A 23,991-nucleotide genomic window follows, 5' to 3' on the forward strand; every position below is an offset into this window, starting at 1 on the left:
TCGGGTGCATGCGGGAGTCTGTCTGACTGTCTCTCCCTGTTTCCAGCTTCAGAAAAAAAAATGCAAAAAAAAAAAAAAAAAGAGTGGAGGAGAGAGAATGAATGCACAGGGGGGTCCTTGGGTTATAACATAGTTCCATTCCTGTGACAGTGACGTAACCCAAGTTTTGTGTAAGTCAAAACAAAACCTAGCCTAAGTCACTTACCTATCCTAACACAGTTGTAAAATCATAATCTAGAATATAAAAACACAACTAAGCCACAGAGAAAGGAAAAGGACATAAATATACTGTACTGTAGTAACAGAAAAAATGACAAAAAATGAATGAAAAAAAATTACTTACCTTTATTCCTGTGGTTGGCTTGCACACTGGAAGGGGCATTGCCATCGTAAACTCGAAACGTCGTATGTCAAGACTGTCGTAACCAGAGGACTCTCTGTATATTCTTTACTATGTCCAGAAGCATGACTCAGAGCAACCTCCAGAAAGAAGTTTGGGGTTTCATCTTTTATTTTAGAGAGACAAGAAGGGAGAGAGATGAGAAGCATCAACTTGTAGTTGCAGCACTTTAGTTGTTTATTGATTGCTTCTCATACATGCCTTGACTGGGGGCTCCAGTTGAGCCAGCAACCTCTTGCTCAAGCCAGTGACCTTGGGCTTCAAGCCAGAGACCACTGGGCTCAAGCCAGCTACCATGGGATCATGTCTATGATCCCACACTGAAGCTGGCAACCCCACACTTAAGCTGGAGAGCCCATGCTCAAGCTAGTGACCTTGGGGTTTCAATATCCTCAGTGTTCCAGGTTGATGCTCTGTCTGCGTACCACCACTGGGTAGCCTGGGGTTTCATCTTTAAAATATGTGACTTGCATTCTACTACATAATAAGTCCAGGGTTAAAAGTGTTTCAAAATATTTACTAATGAATAAAATGGATTTTCCAGGAAGATTTGCCTAGGGTTCATGGAACTACAAATAACTACTTTTTATTTTGTTTTAGCCCTGTAGTGGACAAGAGATATGTTATATTATTTAGTATATCTAGGAAAATTGCCCGAAATGACATACCTAGTCCGGTGTCAGTCAGTGTACTAACCCAATATGTCTCAACTCTACAATTTGAAGTTGAATTGAGAGAGTCAAGAGCCTAGAAGTCTGCCCATTTCTAAATTTATCTTCACCAGAAGGTAGGATTTTTTTTCTAGGCTAAGTTACTACTGTGGTTCAGATCATGCATAATTTCATTCTTTTTATGCCAAATATAACTATTAACTATCCAAAACAAAAATGAGCATTGAGCCTGACCTGTGGGGGCGCAGTAGATAAAGCATCAACTTGGAATGCTGAGGTTGCTGGTTCAAAAACCCTGGGCTTGCCTGGTCAAGGCACTTATGAGAAGAAACTACTATGAGTTGATGCTTCCAGCTCTTACCTCCCTTCTTTGTATCTCTAAAATCAATAAACAAAATCTTAAAAAAAATAGTGATACCCGTAATTCCATATAATAGGGAATTTCGTCTTTCTTTGGTGGCTCTGAAGCATATTAAACGACCTTTTTTTTCTAGCAGATACACTTTTCTAATTGTCTTGTTTTGTTTTGTTTTTTGTATTTTTCAAAGCTGGAAACAGGGAAGCAGTCAGACAGACTCTCGCATGCACCCGACCGGGATCCACCCGGCATGCCCACTTTAGCATTTATGCTCTGCCCATCTTGGGGCGTCGCTCTGCCACAATCAGAGCCATTCTAGCGCCTGAGGCAGAGGCCACAGAGCCATCCTCAGCGCCCGGGCAAACTTTGCTCCAGTGGAGCCTTGGCTGCTTGATGGGAAGAGACAGAGGAAGGAGAAGGGGAGGGGTGGAGAAGCAGATGGGCACTTCTCCTGTGTGCCCTGGCCAGTAATCGAACGCGGGACTTCTGCATGCCAGACCGACGCTCTACCACTGAGCCAACCGGCCAGGGCCTCTTGTTTTGTTTTTAATGTTTATTGTGGCCCTGCCAGTTAGCTCAGTCAGTTAAGAGTATCGGCTCAGCCTGACCAGGCGGTGGCACAGTGGATAGAGCATCGGACCGGGATGCAGAGGACCCAGGTTCGAGACCCCGTGGTCACCAGCTTGGGCGCGGGCTCGTCTGGTTTGAGCAAAAGCCCACCAGCTTGAACCCAGGGTCACTGGCTCCAGCAAGGGGTTACTCGGTCTGCTGAAGGCCCACGGTCAAGGCATATATGGGAGAGCAATCAATGAACAACTAAGGTGTTGCAACGCGCGGTGAAAGACTAATGATTGATGCTTCTCATCTCTTTCCGTTCCTGTCTGTCTGTCCCTGTCTCTGTCTGTCCCTCTCTCTGACTCACTCTCTGCCTCTGTTAAAAAAAAAAAAAAAAAAAAAAAGAGTATCGGCTCAAAGCAGCAAGGTTGCAGGTTCGATCTCGATCCCCAGTCAGTGCACACATGTGAAGCAACCAAAAAGCACACAGCTGAGTAGAACAACAAATGCTTTCCTTTCCCTTCTCCCCCACTTCCTCTCTTTGTGCCTTTCTGCAATAAACATACATACATACATTTATTTATTTATTTATCTATATATTTATTTATTTTTGAGAGGCGTGGGGGGGAGGAGAGAAAGAGAAAGAGAAAGGCAGGGAGAGAGAGAGAGAGACAGGAACATCAGGCTGCTTCTGTATGTGCCCTGACTAGGGACTCAAACCAACAACCTCTGTGCTTTGGGACAGTGCTCTTACCAAATTAAACTACCTGGCCAAGGCTAATTGTTTTGTCTTTTTTTTTTTTTTTTTTGTATAGTGAGAGAGACCCACGGACAGACAGAAAGAGAGAAAGATGAGAAGCATTAACTCATAGTTGCGGTACTTTAGTTGTTCATTGATTGCTTTCTCATTCATGCCTTGACCAGGGGTCTCTAGCTGAGGCAGTGACCCTTTGTTCAAGCCAGTGACCTTGGGCTTGAAGCCAACAACCTTTGGGCTCAAACCAGTGACCACGAGGTCTATGATCTCATGCTCAAACAAGCAACCCTGCGCTCAAGCCAGCAACCTTGGGGTTTTGAACCTGGGTTCTCAGCATCCCGGGTCGATGCTCTAGTCTAGCCACTGTACCACCTCCCGGTCAAGCTAATTGTTTTGTCTTGATGGTTATTGACATTGTCATTCTTTCAGTCCTCCTTACCTGGCTTTTTCTGGCAAGAGGAAGCCATCTTGCTATTGAAAATTTGATTTTAGGTAACTCCCACCCAGATGACATAGAGTTGACTCCATTTGTATCTGCTTACACTTGGGAAAGCATAAATGCTAAAGTACCAAGGCCTTAGAAGTTGCCCCTCCTACCCGTCTCCCCAGTCTGGCATTTACCTAGCCATCTGGAATCCAGTTTCTATTAGGTGTTCAGAGAGAACTTCTGGAATGCCCTGTCAGTAGCCTCATTCAACATAGAATTTCAAGGAGATCTGGCTCCTTTAGCACCTTTGAGAAGCTGGAACAAGACTGAAATTATTGCTAATGGAGGAACGAACCACTGTGGCTGTTTTCAATCATCTCTGACTGTACCTTTGAATTTCTGGTTCTCTCAGAAAGCTTGAAATATGGGAGTCTAAGGGCATCCTGAAGATGGTGTACAGAGCCCTGTGAGGTTCTTTTATTAGGTAAATAATAAAATAGGCAAGGTAACCTCTTGCCTCCTTTGCTGTTCTAAACTCTCTTTTCACCATGAGCTACTAAAGATTGCATCTTAGTACCTGATACCCTTTACATTAAGTAACAAAAGAAGAGCTTGATTGGACGGGAAAGTCCAGAGTTTAGGTTAGAAAACCTGTTGAGTCAAAGAGGAACTGGGCAGAGGAATGGAATGGAAATTATTTCCTTAGACAGTAGAAAAGTATTCAGGAAACACCTCTGCACCCCAAAGATAGGCACAGCTGCCACATAGTGCCTATTAAAGGGAGGTTCAAAGTTATGAGCAAACAGCTGATTCTCTGGTTCTTGGGCTGTTGCTGTTGGTGACAGGAAATCTTGTTCCCCAAGCTGCTGGCTTCCTGTTTTATTTTTACTCTTAGCAGATCAGAATGTCCATAACAAGGAGCAGTCTGTTCCAAAGGGTTGTACTCCCCGTTTGAGTCTGAAGGGTTTTTTTTACTTTTGGTCGGCAATATATTGGTTTGCTTTCAAGATCTTTGATATTTAGCTTGGTTTAAGTATTTTATATTCACAATCAGCTTTTTTTTGGTGATGAACTGGTGTTATAAGATCTGATGTAAGTAAACTTCTGTTTTGCTTGTTGTTTAAGAAGACTTTGCAAGATTGGGGACTTGCATATGTTAGCTTTATGTTTCACCTGTTTATTTGAGGTGAATCTGCCATTTTCCCTAGCATGGAAATCATTAGACTGTTTTGGATATCTTCAGTTTCACAAGATGGAAACAGGACCACAGCCCAGTGTGCCTTGGCTGTAGTCATATCCATTTTGTTGAGACTAAAACCTGCTTCTATCCTTGTAAAGCTAGAAATTTGGTAATCTAACTCTAAAACAATAGCTCAGCATGAACCTAAAGTGCTGGGGGATTTCCTAGGGAAAGGGGCTCAGCCGACAGGATAAGAAACAGTAATTGGAAGGTTTCCGGATCTGCTCCAGACACTTCCTGCTGTCTCAAGAGCCTTTGGCCCAGGTGTGTTGAACCAGATGGGAACGAGAAAGGGAGCTGTTGGGTAGAAGAGAAAGGACTAGGGAATCTTAAAGCACAGTTTGCTTGGCATTATGTTGACATACTGAACATGTAAAATTTTTCTTGATATTCTTTCTGTCACTTTACAGACTAAACTTTAGTAGTATAATAGATACTGGCAGCTAGTGTTTAGTTGTACATTAGCAGTCATCCATCAGGGAGAAGTTATGTCTTGATGTAGATCAATAGAATCACTATTGGCAACTTAATTTCATTATGGAGATTATCAGATGATAGAAGCTCTTTTTTGCTCCTTATAATTGATCATCTGGATTCTGATCTGCCCTGCTTATGGACACCACAGGATAGGAGGGTCTGTACCATCTAGGATCTGCTGAATGGGCTGTTTTTCGACCATGCCTTCATGCCTCTGGAGATTTCTTGTTGGTTGGAGCATAGTTGTTATTTTAAGGTTTTTAATTTTTTTTATACTGCCTGTGGTACCTTAGCCAACAGTCACTAGTTCAGAATTTCTAAACTTATCCAGCAAGTCTTCTATTAACAAACCTTAAAAGGGGGAGGGGATAGAGGGAAGTCTTAAAAAAAAGATAGGGAGAGAGAAGATTTTTGAAAGCTGTTTTAGATCAGAGCAAGACAAAAGAAAAAAAGATTCACACAGCCCTAGTGTGCCTGGAATTTGTGGTTGAGTAATACTTTCCTGTTATTTCTTTTTTAGGTTGTTTTTCATCATTCAGAACATTGCCTGAAGCAGGTCCACCATGCCGTTAGTAACGAGGAACATCGAGCCAAGGCACCTGTGCCGTCAGACGTTGCCTAGCGTTACAAGCGAGCTGGAATGCGTGACCAACATCACCCTGGCAAATGTCATCCGACAGCTGGGCAGCCTGAGTGAGTGCCGCAGAGAGCCTGTGCTTTGCCCTCAGGGGTTGTTGGTGCTCTTTATTTAGTTTCCTCTCCTTCCGTGTTCCTATTTCTCCCCCATCTGCCTTCCCTAGGTAATGCAAAAATGCATCCCACCCCCCTCTCCCCAAAGAGAGGCTCCTTTTTGGTACAGATTCTTCCCCTCAACCCTTTCTTCATCTACCACCACCCTCTAGGCTCCCTCCACCTCCCTCTCCACCTGCTTCAAAAGAAATCTGTGGGAAGGGTGGCAGGAAGGGCTGCAGCAGAAACTGCAGATGGAATGACAGAGCAGAATTCTGTGTGTGTAAAGTGGGAGGTTCACAGAACAGTATCTTGGGTTGGGGAATGTGCCTGTAATTGCACGAGCTGTTCAATGTAGCCTGACTTTGTTGAAGCCTTAAATGTGCCAATAGTCTTTATCTACCCAACAACTCCCCAACCCCCCGCCTTTTTTCTCAAAGAGGGGTAAAGCAAACATGCACTCAGAGAGATTCTGGCTGACTTGTCTACCCTGGTACACATTTTATTGTGCTGCAAGCCCCTAGGTCCAAGTTCAGGGTACAAATTACTTCTGCAGTCTCGTGAGTATTGGGAGTTTTGCAAGCTGCATGAACACACAGTGACACAAATTGTAGCTGGAGCCATTCTTCTCTAGAAGGAAGATGGGGGGTGTAGCCCAGTCTGTTTTGGAGCTAAGGGAAAGCTAGCTCAACTGTAATTTTTTTTTTAATTGGCAAGAATGAATGAGACTGCCTTGGGTGGGGTACATGCATGTGCTTTGGATTTCATCCTGAATCAAGCTGACTTTGTTTGCTTGAAGCCGAGGTATGGTAAGGGCAGATGCTTGGATAGACTGTGCATTTGTCTAGTGTCACTCCAGCTCCCCGTAAGAACCTCTGTCAAAGTGCCATTTTAGTGATCTTCCTTAGCAAAGGCATCTTGATGTGAATTATTTCAGACATTCTGGAATATTCTGAAATATTCTGGCACTAGATGGAGATGATGATTGCATAACATTGTCAATGTACTAAATACCCCTAAACTGTATACTTGCAAATGGCCGAAATGGTGAACTTTGTTATGTGAATTTTATTTCAAAAATGTTTTTTAAATAAAACACAGTACAGGTGCTATGACTCTGACATGTGCATTTCTTTATCATAAGAGAAGAAAGCAGTAAATGACAGCATCAGGGACAGGGGATGATCGGTGACATCGTAAGACAGGGGGAGCTGGGCCTCTGGAGTCCTGGAGACACAGAGAGTGAGAAGATCTCTTATCATATCACTGTCCTTAGTTAAGGCAGTGGAATATCAAGAAAGCCTGCATTCCCCCAGCTAGTAATCGACCTTGCCTTTAAAATAGGGGCCTGAGGAGACAGAGCTCAGTGACCAGATGATGTATAGGGTCTGAGATTCCTGAGCCTTCACCTCTCTCGGAGGCCATCACAGTTGATCCAGGGCTTAGGGAAACCTGGATGGGTGTCATGAAGAAATGAAACCCTGTCAAAGCCTGTCTTACACAAAGGAACATTGACAGCAGTGCAGCAGCAGTGCGGCTGACGAGGAAGCATATGAAGGTGCAGGGAGTCTCACTGCTTCTTAAAAGCATCATTTCTGCTTCTGTCACCCTGAGAAGGCCAAATCGGTGGAAGTCAATCACACACTGGTTTCTTCTTCATATAGGACAAAGGACATCTAGCTAATGATGCTTCTTATTCTCACTCAGCAGGAGTTATGTTCTCTCTCAGGTGTTTCTGCTGGGTAGTGTTGATGGATGCCATTGCTCACTCTCCCACTTGTGATCAGACCACTTCTATCTTAAGGAAGCTGATCTGAGGGCCAGGGTCAGCGTGTACCTACAGAAACAAAATGTCCTTACATCATGGAGCTAACCAGCCAACCCTTTATTCATCCTATAAACATGTATTGAACATATTTTATGTGCCAGATGCTGGGGGGATACAGTGATAATAAGAAATGGTCTCTGCCTTCCCAGAACTTAGAATCTACTAGAGGAGACAGAGATAAATAATTCTCAAGGGGAGAATGGGAAGAGAGTGAGAAGGGAGCTCAACATTTATTGATTGCCTACTTTATGCCAGGTTTATTTTGAAAGTTTTAAATATTTTTAAAAAAATTTATTGATTGATTTCAGAGAGAGAGAGAAACATCGATTCGTTCCACTGACTTATACCTTCATTGGTTGATTCTTTTCTCCTTTTTTAAAAGATTTTATTTATTAGCCATGACCAGTTATCTTGGTTGGAGCATCATCCCGAAACAACAAGGTTGCGGGTTATATCTCCAGTCAGGGCACACACGGGAAGTGACCAGTGAATGCACCGCTGAGTGGAACAACAAATAAATGCTTCCCTTCCCCCTCCCCTCTCTCTCCCTTCCTCTCTTTTCCTTCTCCTTCTCTCTGAAAATCAATTAATAAAACCTGATCTGTGGTAGCGCAGGGGATAAAGAACTGACCTAGGGCCCTGGCCTATTGGCTCAGTGGTAGAGTGTCAGCCCGGCATATGGATATCCCAGTTCAATTCCTAGTCAGGGCACACAGGAGAAGCGACCACCTGCTTTTCTACCCCTTGCCCTCTCCTCTCTCTCTCTCTCTGACACTCTCTTCCCCTCCTGCAACCATGGCTGGGTTGGAGTAAGTTGGCCCCAGGCAGTAAGGATGGCTCCATGGCCTTGCCTCAGGCATTAAAATGGCTTGGTTGCTGAGCAACAGAGTAATGGCCCCAGATGGGCAGAGCATTGCCTGGTAGGGGGCTTGCTGGGTGGATCCCAGTTGAGGTGCATGTGGGAGTCTGTCACTCTGCCTTCCTACTTCTCACTTAGTAAAAAAGAAAAAAAATCAACCTGGAATGCTGAGGTCGCCAGTTTGAAGTGCCTGGCTTGCACAGTCAAGAGACATACGAGAAATAACTACGAGTTGATGCTTCTTGCTCTTCCCCCCTGCCCCCATCCCATCTTTCTATTTTTAAAATCAATAAGTAAAATTCAAGTAAATTAAAAATAGCCTAGCCCTGGCCAGTTGGCTCAGTGGTAGAGCATCGGCCTGGCGTGCAGGAGTCCCGGGTTTGATTCCCGGCCAGGGCACACAGGAGAAGTGCCCATCTGCTTTTCCACCCCTCCCCCTTCTCCTTCTTCTCTGTCTCTCTCTTCCCCTCCCACAGCAAGGCTCCACTGGAGCAAAGTTGGCCCGGGCGCTGGGGATGGCTCTATGGCCTCTGCCTCAGGTGCTAGAATGGCTCTGGTTGCAACAGAGCAACACCCCAGATGGGCAGAGCATCGCCCCCTGGTGGGCATGCCGGGTGGATCCCGGTCGGGCACATGCAGGAGTCTGTCTGACTGCCTCCCCGTTTCCAACTTCAGAAAAATACAAAAAAATATATATATATAGCCTAACCAAGTGATGGCATAGTAGATAGAGCGTCGGGTTGGGACTCTGAGGACCCAGGTTCAAAACCCTGAGGTCACCTGCTTGAGCACAGGGTCGCCAGCTTGAGCATGAGATTGTAGACATGACCCCATGGTTACTGGCTTGATCCTAAAGGTCACTGGCTTGAACCCAAGGTCATTGGCTTGAGCCAAGGGATCACTGGCTCAGTTGTAGCCCCCTGGTCAAAGCACATATGTGAAAGCAATCAATGAACAACTAAAGTGCCTCAACTACGAGTTGATGCTTCTCATCTCTCTCCCTTCCTATCTGTCTGTTCCTCTCCTTATGTTACTCACTCTCTTTTGCTAGAATGAATGAATGAATGAAAACCAATCAAAAAATAAAAAGCCCTGGCTGGATGGCTCAGTTGGTTGGAGTGTTGTCTCAAAGTGCAGAAGATACAGGTTCAGTCCCCAGTCAGGGCACATATAAGAACAGCTCAATATTGCTGTCTCTCTCCAAAAAAGTTTTTTTTTTATTGATTTTGCAGAGCTGGTGGGGAAGGAGTATCAACTCAGTTGCTTTACTTTTGTCATAAGTGCCTTGATAAGGCAAGCCCAGGGTTTTGAACCAGCAACCTCAGTGTTCCAGGCCATTGATTCTTTTTTTTTTTTTTTTTAATCTTTTCTGAAGCTGGAAACGGGGAGAGACAGTCAGACAGACTCCTGCATGCACCCAACTGGGATCCACCTGGCACGCCCACCAGGGGTGAATCTCCGCCCACCAGGGGGTGACGCTCTGCCCCTCTGGGGCATCGTTCGGCTGCGACCAGAGCCACTCCAGCGCCCAGGGCAGAGGCCAAGGAGCCATCCCCAGCGCCCGGGCCATCCCCGCTCCAATGGAGCCTCGGCCGCGGGAGGGGAAGAGAGAGACAGAGAGGAAGGGGGGTGGCGGAGAAGCAAATGGGCACCTCTCCCAAGTGCCCTGGCCGGGAACCGAACCCGGGTCCCCCGCATGCCAGGCCGACGCTCCACCGCCGAGCCAACCGGCCAGGGTCTCCAGGCCATTGATTCTTGCATGTGCCTTGACCAGGGATCGAACCCGCAACCTTGGTGTACTGGGACAATGTTTTAACCAGCTGAGCTACTAGGCCAGGGCCTATGCCAGATTTTAATAGGATCTTGACATAGATGATCTCATTTAATCCTCTCAATAATCTTGTACTGGTAGATAGTTGTATTCCCATTTTTCAGATGAGGAAATGAAGGTTCAGAAATTAACGTAGCTTGCCTTGAGAGACAACATCCAATAAAAGCAGGTCAGACTTCCTAAGGGTTTCTCATCTCAGTCCCCTACTCCTGTCTCTGCCAGTAGGGTCCTGTTTCAGACCATTGTTGACTCTCACCAAAACTGTTACCCTATCCTCGCACTAGCCTCCCTTTGTTTTCCCTGTCATCGATCTTAAATTCCTTGTCCTGGCATTCAAGACTCTTCAAGACCTGCCTTCCTTCCCAGCCTCATTTTCTGCAATCCATCTTCTCTTTATATTATAGTCTTTTAAAAAGATTATTTTAAACTGAAAAAAGGAGCCCTGGCTGAATAGTTCGGTTGGTTGGAGTGTCATACTGATACGCCAAGGTTGAGGGTTTGATTCCCAGTCAGAGCACATACAAGAAGCAACCAATGAACGCACAACTAACTGGAACAACAAATTGATGTTTCTCTTTCTCCGTTCCTCTTTCTCTCTCTAAAATCAATAAAATTTATCCTTTAAAAAAGAAAAAAGGGAGGAAGAAAGAATGAGTTATCAACTACTTGTAGTTCCTCTTAGGCAGAGCATACTCATAACTCCATGCAGTGCCCTTCCTGTTTCCACTGCCTGGAGAGCCCTTGCCATCCTTACAGCTGATCTTTAAGACCCAGCTCAGAAATTTCCTCCTCCAAATTAGACTAAATGCTCCTCTTGAGTTCCTACTACATGCTTGTATTATTACCTACCACATTATATTGAAAATTATCTTTTAAGTTAAAAGTTTTTTGAAGGCAGAAATCGTGTGGTGTTTGTCCTTGAACCCCAGCGACTATCTTATATAGTACCTGGCACCCAGTAGAAGCTCAGTAAATGTTTGTTAAATGATTCATGCCTGTATTCTCTTCACCATTTCATGATGTTGGTTCAGACAGAATACAGGAAAGGAAGGAATGAATACTGTCTACGGTTAATGGGAGCATAGGTGGGGTTAGGGGAAGGTCAAGGAAGGCTGCATAAAAGAGGTAACATTTGAACCAGGCCTTGAAAGATGCGAGCATTTTATATAGCAGACAGCCACACTGGAATGGGCTTACATGTGCTTCAAGCTCATGATCTTGGCCTCGTGTATTGTACTGTATGTAGCCCGAAGTGCTCAGTCTAGAAGGGAAAGTGTGATTATGGAATGGATAAAGCACAAAACTAAAAATTCCACAGCTGTGGGTTGCTTCGTGATATTATATCCAGAATTATTCTTTTCCCTTAGTGCAATGAGACCAGTATTTCACATATTAGGTTGCCGTATCTCAGGAAATAAAGGCATAGCTAGCCAGCACTTTTGACCACCCAGGAAAGTAGAACCTCCATTTGGGTCATTAAGAAATCATACTATGATACTGAGTTTTCCAACTAAGTGTTGTGGGGTCATGCCATTGGGAGGGCTCCAAGACTCCCACTCAGAATTCAACATGAGTAGCTTCACTTTTTTTTTTTAGTAGCTTCACATTTTAAAAAATCAGTTTTACCTGTTCCAATTTCACATGAGAGTTTGTTTGATGAGTTGTACTGGAAAGGGGAAAAAAATTGATGACTGCTTTTGGAATCTCTTGCAAAATGTGATATCTATTATGATGTGGTGGTCCCGATGTGAGAGTTGGTCTGACTTGGTAATCTGAATGAGGGGAATTTAACTCTGATCAGGCACTTGGGTTTCTCCTAAGGTGGGAGTAATTTTTTAGTATTTGAAGAATCGGGACTATCAAATTACTGACTGGAATTATATTTAAACTTTCCTCTAAGTACACAACTTATGATATTTAGATAGTCACACTCTTAAAAATCATCTGATAAGGTTGAGCAATATAAGGAAGAATCTCATTTTAGTGATTTACATTTTTAGCTCATTTAATGACAACTTGGTGAGGTAGATATAGTTATCCCTGTTTTACTGATGAGGAAACTGAAGCTGAGAGATTGTGATTTGCTTAAAAGTATACAGGTGTAAATAGAAAAAACTGAGACTTAAATTCCTATTTTCTGATTTGAAGTTCACTGCTTCTTCCACGTATCATCTTGTACTTTTGTGCGTTTTTTTTTTTTAATTTTGAGAGAGAGGAGAGAGTTCCATGTATCATCTCATAGTTCTTTTTAAAATTTTTTATTTCTTGATATTGAGAAAGAAAGAGAAGAGAGAGAGTGAAGAGCATCAACTCATAGCTGTTTCACTTTACTTGTTCACTGATTACTTCTCATATGTGCCTTGACCAGGCAAACCCGGGGGTTTTGAACAGGCGACCACAGCTTTCCTGGGGTTGATGCTTTCTCCACTGCGCCACCACAGATCAGGCTCATCTTGTAGTTCTAAGTATGCCTATGGCCTGACATAATGTGACAATGGGAAGCCTCCATACTACCTTGCTTTCTCTTCAAATAGCATGTCCAGTGTTAAATTTTATTTATTTTTTTGCAAGAGAGAAAGAGACAAGGGGAGAGAGGGATAAGAAGCACCAATTTGTAGTTGCGTCACTTTTAGTTGTTCATTGATTGCTTCTCATACGTACCTTAACTGGGGTGCTACAGCTGAGCCAATGACTCCTTGCTCAAGCCAGCAACCTTTGGGCTCAAGCCAGTGGCTAGGGAATCATGTCAATGGTCTCACATTCAAGCCAGATGATCCTACATTCAAGCTGATAACATCAGAGTTTTGAAACTGGGACCTCAGCACCCCAGGTTGACGCTCTATCCACTATACCAACATCAGTCAGGCTAATGTTACCATTTTTTAAAATTATATATTTTACAGAGGGAGGAAAGGAAAGAGAGGGAGAGAAAGATAACAGCAAGTTGTTGGCCCTGGCCAGGTAGCTTAGTTGGTTAAAGCATCGTCCTCACATACCAAGGTTGTAGGTTTGATCCGCCATTAGGGAGCACACAAGAATCGACCAATGGATGCATAAATAAGTAGAACAACAAAAATTAATCAAGAGCCTGACCTGTGGTGGCGCAGTGGATAAAGCATTGACCTGGAAATGCTGAGGTCGCCGGTTCGAAACCCTGGGCTTGCCTGGTCAAGGCACATATGGGAATATGGGAGTTGATGCTTCCAGCTCCTCCCCCGTCTCTCTCTCTCTCTCTCTCTCTCTCTCTTTCCCCCTCTCCCTCTCTCTCTCCTCTCTAAAATGAATAAATTAAAAAAAAATTAAAAAAAAATTAATCAAGAAAAATTACAAGAAAAAAGAGAGAAACATCAGTTTGTCACTCTACTCATTTATGCATTCTTTGGTTGATTCTTGTATGTGCCATGACTCTGGATCAAACCTGCAATCTTGGCGTATCGGCATGATGCTCCAACCAACTGACCTACCCAGGCAGGGCCCATTGTCACCATTTTTATATGTTAGGTTTTTTATCTTGAAAACCACTGTGCCACAGTAAGCCTCTACACCCACGATCACTGCTCCCTTCACTGAGGAGTAGGAAATCCTGGGTACTCTCTTGGAGACCTAAAGGTAAGTTAACTTAGGACTTTCTTTTCCTCCAGAACAGCTGGATGGCAACAGATAATTCTGAGCCTGGTTTATTTTCCAAAGATAATGTTGTGTGTTTCTCTGCTTTAACCTTAAACTCATAATTTTCTGTTACCTGGACAAGCGTGACACGGTATGGTTTTTACAGGAGCTTAGCTATATTATGGACAGGGATCAGATAGGGTCCTTGGCCTGCAGAGGAGAAATGCAGCTCATTAGCCAATTTGCCTCCTTTGAGCCCAGAAGCTTCCCATGGCTCTTTAGATCACAGAACCATTCGGTATGCAAAGACTTGCTCCTTTCCTTGATTAGGAACTCCTTATTGACTAAATTTATCAGCAATTCAAAATATGCAGTTGATTGGTCTTATTCTTACTCTCTAGGTTACACTGGGAAGGTGAGCTGCAGTTCACCCTGAAGGTGTAGTTTTGGCCTTTTGGACTAAGTTTTTCTCCTTAAGCATGGACTAAGTGTAAATGAAGTTTAGAAACTAAAAATCAGAGCCCACTTTAAATAGTTCTCAAAGCAGTTATCTTTTGGTTGAGCACAGTCACTTATGCCTGCCTTCACTGTGCAAGTGAGAAACTCGATGTATTTGTTTCTGTGCACCACTTTTTATTCCTGGCAAGAATGTGCTTTGTGGCTTGGAATGACAATATGAAAGTAGCGTCAAATTGCTGTTATGTTTCTTTGGCTGCAAATACTCCTTGCATTCCAGGGTTGAAAGTACGGAAATCGACAGAACTCTTTTTCTAAAACACAAGACATTGTGGAAAGAGACCACTGGTATGTTGTTTTTCAGGGAGGGCTTGAAAGTTTCAGCTTTTCACTTTTTTCCTGAGATGTAGATTTGAAGAATTATAACCTGGAGCAAAGACTTTCAAAGATGTAGGTTATGAAACATAAAATAAGCTTTTCTCTCCTTAGAAGAAGTCGTAAGTCTCTGCTGTGAGTTGCTGATAAGTTCAAGGCTCCATGAAGATACCACTACTCATCATGGTTATTGAATATACACTGAGGATATAATTTCTTTTCTTCTTTTAAAAAAAAATTCCATTGATTTGAGAGAGAATAAGGGGCAGGGAGGAAGAGAGAGGGGAAGGAAGAGAGAGACAGAGAAGCATAAACTTGTTCCACTTAGTTGTTCCATTTAGCTGTACACTCATTGATTGCCTCTTGTGCATGCCCTGACTAGGGATCAAACCCATGGCAATGCTGGGGCAATGCAATATTCACGCAGCCACCCAGCCAGGGTCTAATTTCTTATATTTCATGTTAATTGTAGACACCTAGAAGGTTCTTCTTACTTCAGTCTGTTTTCTGGAACCATTTTACAAGGTGCTTTTACAAGGGGCTAAGGGCTATAGGCAAATATGTAGACATATTGTCTGCCCTTCCAGGATTCATTTTTTTGTATTATACCTTTCGATTTTATTCAGACTGCTTTGAGTTTTGTGACTCTTCAGAGTTTGCAAAAAAGACTCTTAGTTATAGAACATATGTAGATTCCCCAAGCTATGGAGGATATGTCTCTATTTCCAGGAGCAAGCATCTACATAAAACCCAAACCATTTTAAGGGAGAGAAGGGCTATTTGGGAGGCGGGGTGTACAATCTTTAGTAACCATTTTTTCTGACCCTGTGTGTCACTTTTTATGCATTAATGACTTGGCCTCTTTGTTCTTTCAGGTAAATTTGCAGAGGACATTTTTGGAGAGCTCTTTACTCAGGCAAAAACCTTTGCCTCTCGGGTAAGCTCCCTTGCTGAGAGGGTTGACCGCCTACAAGTTAAAGTCACTCAGCTGGATCCCAAGGAAGAAGAAGGTAAGGAAGCTGAGCTCAGCATTTGCAGGCTCTGCTGAGCAGTTTCTTAGAATTTTTTTCCTGATTTATAAAAAAAGTGTGGGGAGAAATCACAGAGACCTATGGAGTTGTGCTTTGAAATGACACAAGCCTGGGTGGCGTAGAGAAACCTTTTTAGCGCTACTGCCCTCCCACACACGCCCTCTCTCCCATTCCCCCAATTCCCTCTTTCTCAAACCCCCCTCCCCCCATCTTTTTTTGCTACCATAAAAGTACTTGGAAGATTCATTCCTCCTCAGGAGAGGCCTGCTAGCTCTGGCCACATAGTAAACCTTTGTGTTGCCTCATTTTGTTCAGTGGTGAAATGGCCAGGCTGCTGACAGCCTCGTGGGGCTTCCCCAGAGGGGGAGAAAAAACCTCGCTGCCGACAGCGCGGCCAAGAAATGGAGCAGCTGAGGCTTCTCTGACTGGCGTGACTTGGAGTTTGCTCACATAGCCTGTCGTCCATTTTCTAATAATGCCTTCCATCTTCTCTCAGTGTCACTACAAGGAATCAACACCCGAAAGGCCTTCCGAAGCTCTACCATTCAAGACCAGAAGCTTTTTGACAGAAACTCTCTCCCGGTACCTGTCTTGGAGACATACAACACCTGTGACACTCCTCCGCCTCTCAACAATCTTACCCCTTACAGGTGACCTGGCTGGCGCCTCCTTCTTCTGGCCTGTGGTCAACAATATTAGATTGTCTTTTTATTTAAAGATGTTGTTTAGGTCAGAGAATTGCATTAAAAAACAACCTATGCCAGAGTTGCTTGTGGCAGCAGAAGCTAACTAACATTTACCACATAATCAGTTGTCACTATTATTATCATTTGATTTCTGAAATTCATAGAAATTATAATGTATATTGGAAGTTTCTATATTGCGTGCTGCAGAGTTTAATTTGGTGTAGCCAGGTCCGTCTTGGACTCCATCCAAGGAATTTAGTGTTACAGAACCAAAAGACTTTGTTACAAGGCAGTCCTAGAGCAAGCATCCCAGGGGTAACATTCTAGCAAGGCTCCCACTTACTTGGAAACCACTAGATTACCAGATGTTTGGGCGTGTTAGTGGGGCCAGCCTTGTGGACTGGCTGCTCTGGGCCCTGAGGGTCCTCCCAAAGCTTAAGGAGTGACTGGCATTCTTCCAAATGAGTATTGTTCACTTTTTGAACATCCTTTCAGCATTCCCCTCTGAAAGTAGCAACCCTGCTGCGGCTGGACTTTAACAAAAGAGGGTAGCCTTGTAGATACTTTCAAGCCCTTCCCCTCTAATGGTCTGATAGTCTTACCATCCTGCAAATAACCACAGAGCAAGGGCAGAAAGCAAATATTTATCTTGCTTGCATCCATAAGTATCTTTGGAACAGGTAAAAAGTTAATTACAGATAGCTAGAGGCAGGCATCTTCTGTGAGATATGGGTATACTGCAAAGGAGAGTATATGGGGGTTGGAATTCAAGGGCACCGCCTCATCCAGGTAGCCTGGAACAAGAGCATGGGAGCTTCTCACAGATATCAAGAAAGTACATGACATCTATCCTATATCTTAATTGTGAGAAATTGTGCTTGTCTCTTGGCTTTCAAAGGGGCCAGCTAGCATTGTAGGACAGAGATTTGACTGCAGCTTCTGTCATTTAGTTGTGTTTGGGCAGAGGAGCTATGGGGCGAAGGGAGTGCATGCCTGCCAGTATCAAAGGGAGTATGATTTAAGATAAACAGATGATGTAAAACGTTTATTTTTTAGGTAATGGTATTTTCCGCTTTAACATTCCTCCTCTTAATTATCTGAATTTGGCCTAACAGAAGTGAGTGGAGGTGTACCTAACTCAACAAAATTTAATATAAAAATCATTAGTGTTTGATTTGGAAATGCTTTCTGTGTGTTGTGATGGAATTGGAAACCAGGGCACAGAATTGTCTTTCCAATTCTTTTTAGTTCAGAATAGCGTTAAAATAAATGTCCACCCCTAAGCACATGCTTTCTGGAAAGTAAGAGAAGTTTATGCCAAAGTGCAGGATTCCAACGAGGATCATTGAGTCTGGCAGATAACTCTTACCTTAACACTCAATAACTCTCTGTTCATCACAGCCACTAAGAGATGGTCATTAAATCTTGTGGTCATAAAACAACTGGCCATCTGTTCTCGATGGGGCCCCCTTGTGGTTGGGGGCGGGTGCTTAGCTATTCTAGAAGGGAGCAGGAAGGTGGAGTGCTATGGTTATCTGTTTTCACAGAGGAATAACAGCTGCACACATATACACAGTGGTGTGTATATATTTATACATTTGTGCACATGTGAACATATGCATGTGTGCACAGGTTTCAGGCGGGTGGGAAGCTACTAATGCTTCCTAGAGGGTCCAGAGCAATTGGTTTGGAGAGAGAGAACCAGTGAAATCCCCTCTGATGTGCCAGTGTATCAGGATATCCTCAAGGAGATGTCTGTGGCCCTGCAGATAATTAGAAATAATCAGGATCCCTGCTGCTAGAGCCTTTTCTTTGCCCTGTCCAGGCAAATTCCTCTTTCGGGAATTGAAAGTAAGGCTAAGGTTCTTTAAAAACTAGATAAGCCTGACCAGGCAGTGGTGCAGTGGATAGAGCATCAGACTGGGATGCAGAGGACCGGTTCGAGACCCTGAGATCGCCAGCTTGAGTGCGGGCTCATTTGGCTTGAGCAAAAAGCCCACCAGCTTGGACCCAAGGTCCCTGGCTCGAGCAAGGGGTTACTCAGTCTGCGAAGGCCCGTGGTCAAGGCACATATGAGAAAGCAGTCAATGAACAACTAAGGTGTCGCAGCGAAAAACTAATGATTGATGCTTCTCATCTCTCTCCGTTCCTGTCTGTCCCTATCTATCCCTCTCTCTGACTCTCTCTCTGTCCCTGTAAAAATAAATAAATAAACAAACAAATAAATAAATAAAAGCTAGATAAATAAAGAGGTGGCATTCAAGGGGCATTGGAACACTGGTGTGGGAGAGGAAGGATGCAATCAATTTGAATGACTTCTTGATTCCTGAGTGTAAAAACTGCTAACTGGTAGGTATTTGGAATATTGGATTTGGTTAGGAGCTGATCTGTCTACTGACAGCTACTTGTCTTCATTTCTATCCCAGGGACGATGGGAAAGAGGCACTCAAATTCTACACAGACCCTTCGTACTTCTTTGATCTTTGGAAGGAGAAGATGCTGCAGGACACCAAGGATATCATGAAAGAGAAGAGAAAGCATAGGGTGAGGGGAAAGGGGCCTCTGTTCTACACATCAGTAGGCACGATTGTGGAGGGGGGATAAAAAGGAAGCCAGTCTTATGTGAAGTAATCATTCTGAGTGGCTGCTTGCTTGGATGCCAGGTGAAACTCTTAAAAAAATGTGTCCACTCCAAGCACAACCAAGATGAAAGTATAAATCACACCAAAAATGTGTTTGTTCCCCCCAGTGCTATTAACAATTGAGTATATTCAGGCTGAGTTTTAGAAATTGACTTTTCTATTCACCATTTATTTCTCTTGCAATTTGCACCTGACTCTGCTGGACACTCAAGCTAGGCTAGTCCCTTCCCTGCCAGTTTTGCAGCTCATTTCTCAGAGATCAGCACAAGGCTCTACAGTGTTTGATTTGCAACAGTAGCAATTTAACACCTTCGCTACTGGTGGGCAGGGCAGGGCAGGGGGAGAAGGAATGGACCTAGTTTCAGGAGAGGCTCCTCTCCCCTTGGACTCCCAGTGATGTGTGTAAGCATGTATGACCTACCAGTTGCAACCTCACAATCCCATTAGCATGGCTGCTAGGAGGCCCAAGAGAGTGCCAGGGGCTAGTGCAGCTGCACAGGCTGAAGAATCCTTCACTGGTTGTTTTAACTATTTCCCTATATCTGCCCCAGATATCTACAGCTGTCATTACTTCTCATCTCTTTTGACTGACCTTTGTGGCAGAACAAGTAACAAATACTATTTACTAACTTTCTGACAATCAGAGTTGTTCAAAAACATGAATGAGTTAACCAAAGAGGTAGTGGGTTTCTTATCACTAGAGGTGTTTGAATTTGGAATTGAGAGAATGGGCTTGGACCTGAAGATGGTTGGGATTCAGTGACTTCTGTCACTCCAAACTCAGTAATTCTGTAAATTCTCTAGTTACTATATGTTGCCTTGGAAAAGCATCTCTTGGGTGTGCATCCTTGAAGGTGGATGGAATTCTAGAGAACTTTGGAAAATGTTTTATAAAGGAAATGTTTCTTTTCATTATAGAAAGAAAAGAAAGATAATCCAAATCGAGGAAATGTAAACCCACGTAAAATCAAGACACGTAAGGAAGAATGGGAGAAAATGAAGATGGGACAAGAATTTGTGGAATCCAAGGAAAAGCTGGGGCCTTCTGGGTAAGTGATGCTTTTGTACCATTGGTAGCATTCTTTGAAGGGGCTGAGGACATCTGAAGTCTGCTGTATGGCTGAGATCAATACTGCTGTTAATCAGCTACTTTAAAGTACATCCATCTGTTGATTAAAATTTGCTAAATAATCAAGACTCAGCAGTTTAAATCAGGTGACCGAAGTAGTCTGTAAAAGGAAGCCCATGGCTGCGAGTGCCCTTACTCTGCCTGACACTGTTATGTCTAAGAGCCTCAAAGGAAAGACTGGGAAGGGAAGAAAAGTGGTCTTGGGAGCCCTTTGCCTTCAGAGCATTGATTGAAGGTAGTGACTAAGATCTGGGCCTTTCACAAGAGTGGGGAGGGCCAGGCAGAGAGTTTGTGCACATCACCAAAGCAACTTTTCAGTCAGCCTTTGTCAGTCTCCGGAGAGAGGCTGGCCAAGCGACTGAAAGCAGACCTCAGAGACAGTGTGGGAAAGGTCGCTCAGCCAGTGTTGAGGCTATATATCTCCATGGAGAAATCGTAGATGTCAGTCTGACCCCATTTCCCAATACCAAATCACACTAGAGGTTTAAATGGGGGGAAATGGTTTTAAAGCTTGGTTTGATGCTTATCCTGGTGTCCAACCTATGTGACATTCAAAGTTAAGTCACTACAACTGCTTGGTGTGAATGTTGCCCTGGTTTTTCTCCCAAAATACATTGCATCCTGACTGTCAGAGCCATGCCAGCCCATGTCGGGTGTCTAGGAATGATAAAAGGAAAGAGTTGAGTTGTTCTTGCTTTTAGAAATAACTCTACCATGAAAATCTTGACTTTTAAAAATCTTGACACTTCTGACACTTGTTCTTCCTGGATTAAGAGATTTGTTTTAAAGAGTGATGAAGATGGTGAGAGGAAAAAGGAAGCTTTCTCTCTATAGAGAAATCAGCCCCGAGGGTACCGCCATTACCTTCACCTCCCAGTAAAAGGGCCATTTTATTCTGTGGTGTCCTTTCCTGTTCAGACAGGCCCTGTCATCAGTAGAGTAACTCTAAGGCCAGAAGCTTGCATGTTCAGAATATGCTATTTTGTGGGAGTTTTTGTTGTTTTGTTTTATATTATTTGTGGAATGAGGTTGGTGAAAATAAGGACTTTGCCTTACATTTTCTGTTGTCCAAGATATTTGGAATTGGGCTGCATGGCTGGTCTACCTGACCATGCTTGTTGGTGAACCTGTGAAGAGATGTGCCAGGCCTATAGGGCTCCAGGCCTTGGGGATTTGGGGCATCAGAGCATCATTTGATTTAGTTAGTTTTCTCCGACTCTGTCTCCTTGGGGTCTATTTTAGATGCTTTCTTTAGAACCCAACAATGGTGGAAAGAAGGGGAGGGCAGGACAGGCTACATTTTGCTAGCTGCTGCTTGGTGTTTTTGTGCTTGTTTGGAGGTTTGTTGTTCACCCAGAGCAAATTCGCCCAAGGATCAGCGCTCTGCGGGGCAGGTTTTCACGAGGCAGGTCCTAGCACCCTACTTGAATGGGCAGCTCATTTTGTTATTGATAAGAGTCCTGGCGGAGAGGCCACATGTAACTACCACATAGCACCTTGCACTGGTCTTTAGTTTGATTTAGCAATCAAATGCTCCTTGGCCTTTGAGCCCTCCATAGGCTTGCTGACCTCAGAACCAGGCTGTATGCCAGTCACGTGTTCACAGCTCACTAGCCTTGGGGTGTGGCTTTGCCTTGTGCCACAAGACAGACTTTGGGATTTGGGACTAAGCTGCTCCTAACACTTGGGAGAGAATTTAAAATAACTGCTGGGTTTGACAAAGCCAGCACTGAGAAAAGAACAGCATGGTTTTGATAATCTGTGTTGAATCCCATTCCTACAAACAATCCAGCAGAAATACCTGGGAGGTGGCAACAATAAGATATTTAGTCCTAAAATAAAATTTCTGTAAAACGAAACTATATGGGGAATATACTTATTTTATTTCTCCATAATAACTTTTATATCAAATTCATTTTTGTGGAGTCTTTTAAGAAAACAAGAGTATCCCTGAGACTTTAAATGACAGTTTTCTCATTGGGTTCACTGTCAGGTACCCGCCCACATTGGTGTACCAGAATGGCAGCATTGGCTCTGTTGAAAATATGGATGCAAGCAGCTACCCACCACCACCACAGTCAGACTCCGCTTCTCCACCGTCTTCCTTCTCTGAAGACAGCTTGCCTCCGCCACCAGCAGAATTCAGGTAAATGGTGGTATCTTTTTATCTACTTTGGGTGGTTAAAAACTCAAGAACAATGCCTGACCGGTGGTGGCGCAGTGAAGAAAGCTTCAACCTGGAATGCTGAGGTCGCTGGTTCAAAATCTTGGGCTTGCTTGGTCAAGGCACTATGAGAAGAAGCAACAATTATGAGTTGATGCTTCCTGTTCCTTACCACCCTCCTTTCTCTCTCCCCTCTCTCTAAAATCAATAAATAAAATCTTGTGTTTCAAAGCTAGGCCAGGACCCCTAAAATAACTTCAGGCAAATCAGTCTAAATCATAGAAATAATTAAGATTTATCAAGTGTTTGTAAGGTGCCAAATATTATACCAAACAGTATATATGTTACTGAATCCCCAGAGTCCTCTTGAGATAGGTAGCCATTTTACAGGTGAATAAATGGCAAGGCACAGAGAGGTCGATGAACTTACCTATGGTCACTGAGCCAGGAAGAGGCAGAGTCCATCCTGATTGAAGAGCAGAGCAGTCTGACCTCAGAACCTGTGTTCTTTGCTACCAGCTATCCCTGGTAGTAAAGTCACCAAACTTACCTCTTTTATTTTACTTGGCTTTTTTTTTTTTACAGAGACAGAGAGAGAGATAGACAGGCAGGAACGGAGAGAAATGAGAAGCATCAATCATCAGTTTTTCGTTGCGACACCTTAGTTGTTCATTGATTGCTTTCTCATATGTGCCTTGACCGCAGGCCTTCAGCAGACCGAGTAACCCCTTGCTCGAGCCAGCAACCTTGGGTCCAAGCTGGTGAGCTTTGTTCAAACCAGATGAGCCCATGCTCAAGCTGGCGACCTCGGGGTCTCGAACCCGGGTCCTCCGCATCTCAGTCCAACGCTCTATCCACTGTGCCACCACCTACCTGGTCAGGCTATTTTACTTAGCTTTAACTCAGCATGAACTGAAGTGGTATAATTTACTGTCTAAAATATTTATGACACTTTGTCTAGTTATCTAGGAACCTAGCCAACAGTCACCTTTTTCTCCTGTTGCTTCTGGTTCATTTCACTATTGGATAGACCTTTCAGAAGAATAAAACAAAGGGAAAAAAGAGATGAGGCTTAGAATCATTTTGGTATCTGTCCGTGTTCCTGGCAGAGGTATATAGGGGAAGAGTTAGCAAGGAATGGCTGACAAGGGCCCTGAGAAGAGTTCAGGTTTTTTTTGTTGTTGTTTTCGTTTTTACAGAGACAGAGATAGACAGGGACAGGCAAACAGGAACGGAGAGAGATGAGAAGCATCAATCATCAGTTTCTCGTTGCGTGTTGCGCCTTCTTAGTTGTTCATTGATTGCTTTCTCACATGTGCCTTGACCGCGGGCCTTCAGCAGATCGAGTAACCCCCTGCTGGAGCCAGCGACCTTGGGTCCAAGCTGGTGAGCTCTTTGCTCAAGCCAGATGAGCCCGCGCTCAAGCTGGCGACCTCGGGGTCTCGAACCTGGGTCCTTCCGCATCCCAGTCCGATGCTCTATCCACTGCGCCACCACCTGGTCAGGCAAGAAGAGTTCAGTTTTCTCAGTTACTTCTCCCTTTCTGGTGCCTGGTAAACTTTTCTGTCTGGACACTATTCAGTCAGAGTTTGAAAATGTTGAGGACCCCCTCAGATGGAAACCTAAAGCAAGGCTCTAGGCATCACCCTCACCCCTATCCCAAGCCCCATTCTTCTTGGCTCTTGAAAACACTAATCCCACATCTCCTTCTGCCTCCCAGATCACTCCCTGCTGGTTGTCCTGTCAGATGCAGCTAAGGCTTGAAGT

General features: G+C 43.9%; 1 protein-coding gene across 4 annotated transcripts in view; it reads left to right on the plus strand.

Annotated features, from left to right (window-relative positions):
* Nucleotides 1-23,991, plus strand: part of WASF2 (WASP family member 2) — a 96,192-nt gene that overhangs the window by 65,935 nt on the left and 6,266 nt on the right. For 3 of the 4 annotated variants that reach the window (XM_066269962.1, XM_066269960.1, XM_066269964.1), the window contains 6 exons: nucleotides 5,406-5,578; nucleotides 15,448-15,582; nucleotides 16,100-16,253; nucleotides 18,716-18,833; nucleotides 19,850-19,980; nucleotides 22,054-22,206. In XM_066269962.1, coding sequence (XP_066126059.1) covers nucleotides 5,449-5,578; nucleotides 15,448-15,582; nucleotides 16,100-16,253; nucleotides 18,716-18,833; nucleotides 19,850-19,980; nucleotides 22,054-22,206 — 821 coding nt within the window. In that variant the 5' untranslated portion in view covers nucleotides 5,406-5,448. Of the gene's footprint in view, nucleotides 1-4,111; nucleotides 4,261-5,405; nucleotides 5,579-15,447; nucleotides 15,583-16,099; nucleotides 16,254-18,715; nucleotides 18,834-19,849; nucleotides 19,981-22,053; nucleotides 22,207-23,991 lie in introns of those variants that run through there. The other variant, XM_066269963.1, reaches the window with a different exon arrangement.

The sequence above is a fragment of the Saccopteryx bilineata genome, chromosome 3, assembly GCF_036850765.1.
Source record: "Saccopteryx bilineata isolate mSacBil1 chromosome 3, mSacBil1_pri_phased_curated, whole genome shotgun sequence".
Taxonomy (NCBI): domain Eukaryota; kingdom Metazoa; phylum Chordata; class Mammalia; order Chiroptera; family Emballonuridae; genus Saccopteryx; species Saccopteryx bilineata.